This window comes from Octopus bimaculoides, chromosome 19 (assembly GCF_001194135.2).
Source record: "Octopus bimaculoides isolate UCB-OBI-ISO-001 chromosome 19, ASM119413v2, whole genome shotgun sequence".
In the NCBI taxonomy this organism is placed as follows: domain Eukaryota; kingdom Metazoa; phylum Mollusca; class Cephalopoda; order Octopoda; family Octopodidae; genus Octopus; species Octopus bimaculoides.
The window spans coordinates 48,041,234-48,046,029 of record NC_068999.1 but is presented as its reverse complement, the minus strand read 5'-3'; the positions used below and the strand labels follow the sequence as shown (position 1 = coordinate 48,046,029).

At 33.9% G+C, this 4,796-nt stretch overlaps 2 protein-coding genes across 2 annotated transcripts in view; both read right to left on the bottom strand.

The window, feature by feature from the left end:
• Positions 1–3,633, bottom strand: part of LOC128250060 (dynein axonemal heavy chain 6-like) — a 4,374-nt gene extending 741 nt beyond the window's left edge. The window contains exons 1-3 of the mRNA XM_052974733.1: positions 2,210–3,633; positions 1,046–1,200; positions 160–379 (exon numbers count right to left, since the gene is read on the bottom strand). Coding sequence (XP_052830693.1) covers positions 160–379; positions 1,046–1,200; positions 2,210–2,540 — 706 coding nt within the window. The 5' untranslated portion in view covers positions 2,541–3,633. The remainder of the gene's footprint in view (positions 1–159; positions 380–1,045; positions 1,201–2,209) is intronic.
• Positions 2,709–4,796, bottom strand: part of LOC128250047 (dynein axonemal heavy chain 6-like) — a 16,218-nt gene continuing 14,130 nt past the window's right edge. The window contains exons 16-18 of the mRNA XM_052974715.1: positions 4,470–4,640; positions 3,655–3,741; positions 2,709–2,732 (exon numbers count right to left, since the gene is read on the bottom strand). Of these exons, the coding sequence (XP_052830675.1) occupies positions 2,709–2,732; positions 3,655–3,741; positions 4,470–4,640 (282 nt within the window). The remainder of the gene's footprint in view (positions 2,733–3,654; positions 3,742–4,469; positions 4,641–4,796) is intronic.

The window sequence follows — 4,796 nt, the reverse complement described above, 5'->3', positions numbered from 1 at the left end:
TAACTGGTAAATTTGATCAATACACACACACACACATACACACACACATCGCTTCTTTGCTGGGAATTTAAAAGAAACTTATTTATAAGAAGCTAATTTGTTGAAAGACAATAAGTGATGAGATGTAGGATATATTAAAATTTCCCATGATGCTGTTACCTGTTGAAGATAAACCATCTGCTCGCAAAGCTGTTTTATAAATAGGACAACAATAAGTTTCATCCTTTTGCTGGACATCTCTTGCAGGTATTAGATGCAATAACGGTAACGGTGAATGGATCTCTCCAGGCTGTGAATCTATAACATGCATTTCAGTTTTGTCCCATCGGAAACCTTCCATGAATAATCCATGTATAAACACACCATCCGATTTTTCAGTCTGCATAAAAGAAAAAAAAAATATTATGGGATGACGAAAAAAGCATTAAATTCTTACAGACAAATTTAGGAAATGAAATATCACAGACTTTCAAGTTTTGTAATTGTTGAAGAGTCATTTGATTTCGTTTTAGCAAAGTGATGGAAGAAAAAAAAAAACACAGTACATTTTTTTTAGGTCCTCCTGCATTGCTAAGCTCATTGCTTGGGTGACTTATAACTGAGAGTGTAGATATTATCCAACCTTCTCGGCTTTAGTCTACTTTTAGGCCTCCTGCTGGTTGTGGTGGTAGAATCCTTGGGTACCTCCTTTATTATTCAATCATCTCATTTTCAGGGCTGATTCAAGGTACTGACAACTCAGGCAGTCACCTAGGGTGCTTTTTAGTCTACATTTTCAGTTTTTCTCCTTGTGAAAGTTTAAAAAAATTATATTTGTAAGGGCACCAAAGTTCAACTTGCCCAGGGTGCCAGCAACCCCAGGGCCAGTCCTGCTCATTCTTGGTCTACTTCTAGATCTCCAGCAGGTTGGTTTGACATTAAAAGGATATTCCACTTATAAATCAAGAACTAGAAGACTGTTAGGAAAAACAAGTTCTCTAAATTAATAATTAGAAGAAAACTGTCTGAGGGAAACAAAGTTTTCAAAGAACTGAAGACTACTTACATCTGGTTGGGTGTCTTCAACAGAAGTTTCAGTTTTTACCGATCCTCTGAATTCATTAGGGTTTTGAACATGTAAGACATTGAAATTGAATGACAGGTAATCAATAGGTAACTGATATTTTCGTGAATGATTCTGTAGTACAGCTGTTAAAAACCCTGTAAGAAATATTGCAAAACATTAGCTAAAACTTGTTGAAAATGCACTAAATTTTTGTTTGGAACATATTAAGAATAAATATGCAACTTATCATTTCAGATCACATTGTTCACTATGAAAATGATGATTTATCACATATACTTTGTTAGTTTGTAATAATAATATACATTATTAGATATCAGGTCTTTCATTATACAGCCACAATCTGGTGATTGATGCCCTATTTGATTGTGCAGAACAGTCAAGGGCAGAGGTGGCGAGCTGGCAGAAACGTTAGCACGCCGGGCGAAATGCTTAGCAGTATTTCGTCCGTCTTCACGTTCTGAGTTCAGATTCCACCAAGGTCAACTTTGCCTTTCATCCTTTCGGGGTCGATAAATTAAGTACCAGTTGTGTACTGAGGTCAATTTAATTGATTGCCCCCCCTCCCCTGAAATTTCGGGCCTTGTGCCTAGAGTAGAAAAGAAGAGTCGAGGGCAAACTGTAGCCTGTAGGATTTTTCTAAATGAAAAATTACCTTGAATATATTTTTAAAATATATATATCAAAAGATTTTATGGAAAAATTATAATAAAGTGAAATTGAATAAAAGAATGTTTGTATTCATCAAGTAATTTTACATGGGTACAATGTCAGTAATATTTAAGGAACTGCTATACTTCCTTGAATCAACTGTCAGGGTATTCTGGGTTTTCTTTTATTGACTATAACAGCATATGGGTTTGGAATGTAGAAAAAAATTAGACATTATAACAAACATTATCTATAAAATATATACATATTGGCTTCAAATTTTGACACAAGTCCAGTAATTTTGGAGGAGTAGGCATGTCGATTACATTGGTCACAGCATTCATTTGATACTTATTTTATCGACCTTGAAAGGATGAAATGCAAAGTCGACCTTGATGGGATTTGAACTCAGAATGTAAAGATGGATGATATGCCTCTGAGCATTTAGCCCCACATGCTACATAAAATTTATACATATTAGTAACAGAAACATACCTTGAGGGAAAAAGAATCCTGAAATCCAGAAAGAATATGGTGTTCCTGATTTAATCCACGATTCCATAAAAGAACAGCGCAAATTTAGGTCTGTTATCCAACTTGATAGTGGTTTCAGTGAAGGATATGCAACTCCTGACCATACTTTTGGTAAATGGTTGTTCAAACAAGAGATATATATCTGCTCTAGTTCATCAGTCATGACAATAAGTCCTTTAATTGCTCTTTGCAAATGATCAAGAGAATTCTTTAAAAAAAAAAGGTTATTATCACATAATTTCACAAAGACATCTTTGAGAAAAAGTACCATATTTTCTGGCATACATATCATATTTTCTGGTATCTCATTGTATTAATATAATCATCTTTGACCCTTTAGTGTTCAGATTACTCTGCCAAATGTATGTAAATACAGTAACCCTAACCCTAACCCTAAACCGGCCATACCTGGCCAAAATATTCTACCTGTTTTATGTTAAAACTGGCCAAATGTGTTCTCTCACTGCAATCCTACATTATCATTCTAAAAATACACAATCACATCATCGAAATCTCAAAGCCATAAGAAAATGCATGATTAATTTAAAGTAATGTAAATAAATAATCATTACATTTGACAGAGTAATCTGAATACTAAAGGGTCAATGCATGACACTTATTTCTGTCCCTCTATTCAAACTTCAACTTCACATCATCTGGCACAAAGCCACCTCCCTTGAAACCCTACTCCTCACAGTTGACAGGTCTTGCCTTGTGAGTTACCTGGCAATCTTGCCAGTGCTGTTTGGGACCCAGCTTGTCAAAGAATAGACTCAACGTTTCGTCTGTGAATCATAAAAGGCAACTGAAAGAGGTTGATGTAGGACTTGCCCTCTTACCTCATAAAATCCTTACCAGCAACAATTATCCAAACAGACCCATGCATTGGAGGGTTGTCACTTGAGTGGTGCAAAGGAGTCATCTACCAGAAGTAGGGAATCCCCAATAAATGGAGGATGCAGCGATATGTTGCTACAGCATATGCCCCCATACTACTCTTACTTGCTGGTACTGGTATCACAGAAAAGCATCCAGTACACTCTGTAAAGTGGTTGGCATAAAAAAGGACATCCAGCCTTAAAAACCATGTTAAAACAGACAATCAAGCTTGGTGCAATCTTCTGTCAAACTGTCATCTCCTGTCAAACTGTCAGCTCCTGTCAAACTGTCCAACCCAATCCAGACAAGCATGGAAAACAGATGTTAAATGTTGGTGTTGACAATGATTGTAGTTTAAAATAATTTTGTCATCACTGATGCTAATAGTAATGAAGAAGAAAAGGTGGGGCAGGAGAAGTAAAGACACAAGCTAAAAAAAAAAATGAGAACATCAATGAAAAATCATTGTGTTCAACTGTTGATAATATTTTATCTTTATAAAGGACGTGTGCTACTTGTATACTTACCTTGATTACCCACAATAATTTGTTGAAGTGAGTTACTTCTTGCAACAGAAATATTGTTAATGGACTTTTTCTGTTGTTTGAGTCAACCTGTAGAAGCATAATTTTACATAATAAATGTAATAATACTATATTAGATAAATATAATAATACTATATTAGATAAATATAATAATACTATATTATATATGTAATAATACTATATTATTATTGGTTTAAGATCTTATAAGAAATTATAGTGAAATGATGAAATTTATAATGTTTGTTACATCTCTTGATGACACACAAACCATAGCTAATCTAAATTTTAAAGAATTAATTTACTGACTTTCATAGCACTAAATGAGAACATGCATGAATAAAAATAAAATAAAATTGAGAAATATGTAAGGATGATAAATAATTGTAATGTACACAGGGCATTAATTAGCATTATGAGAGACATAAATAAAAATATAAATGCAGGAACTCCATATTCTTTGATCAAATTATAATTTTTTCTGGGAAAAACCTATGAAGATTGAAAAAATATTAATTCAGTTTGAAATTATCTTTTAATTGTTTCAGTTATTAGACTGTGGCCATGCTGGGGCACACAGCCTTGAATTTTTAGTCAAATGAATTGACTCCAGTACTTGTTTTTTTGTTAAGTCTGATACTTATTGTATTGCTCTCTTTTGCTGAACTGCTAAGTTACAGGGACATAAATATACCAACACCAGCTTTCAAGGGTGGTGGTGGTGGTGATGGTGGGGAGGACAAACACAGACACAAAGACACACAAATAAATAAGATAAGATAAGATAAAGCAACAGTCACCTTGAATAAATCTGAGTTTGCTGAAATGATGTCCAACTTGTCAATTAATTTCCCCAGAATATTATCAGCTACTTCCAAAACTATGTCATCATTCGACTGTCCATCACTTCTACGTGGAACTTTTGGTTGGATGTCAAGAATTAATTGCATCAATAATGTTGTTTCTTGCTTCTGTGAGTAAATAAATTAATACATATGTTAAATTCAACTTAGGATGAAAGTAAACAAAATTTGTTTTAGAAGCGTTGAGATGTATTGAAAGATATAAATATAAATTTTTTATTCTCAAATGCGTGATAATGCTAATAAAATAGCATGAACAGGATA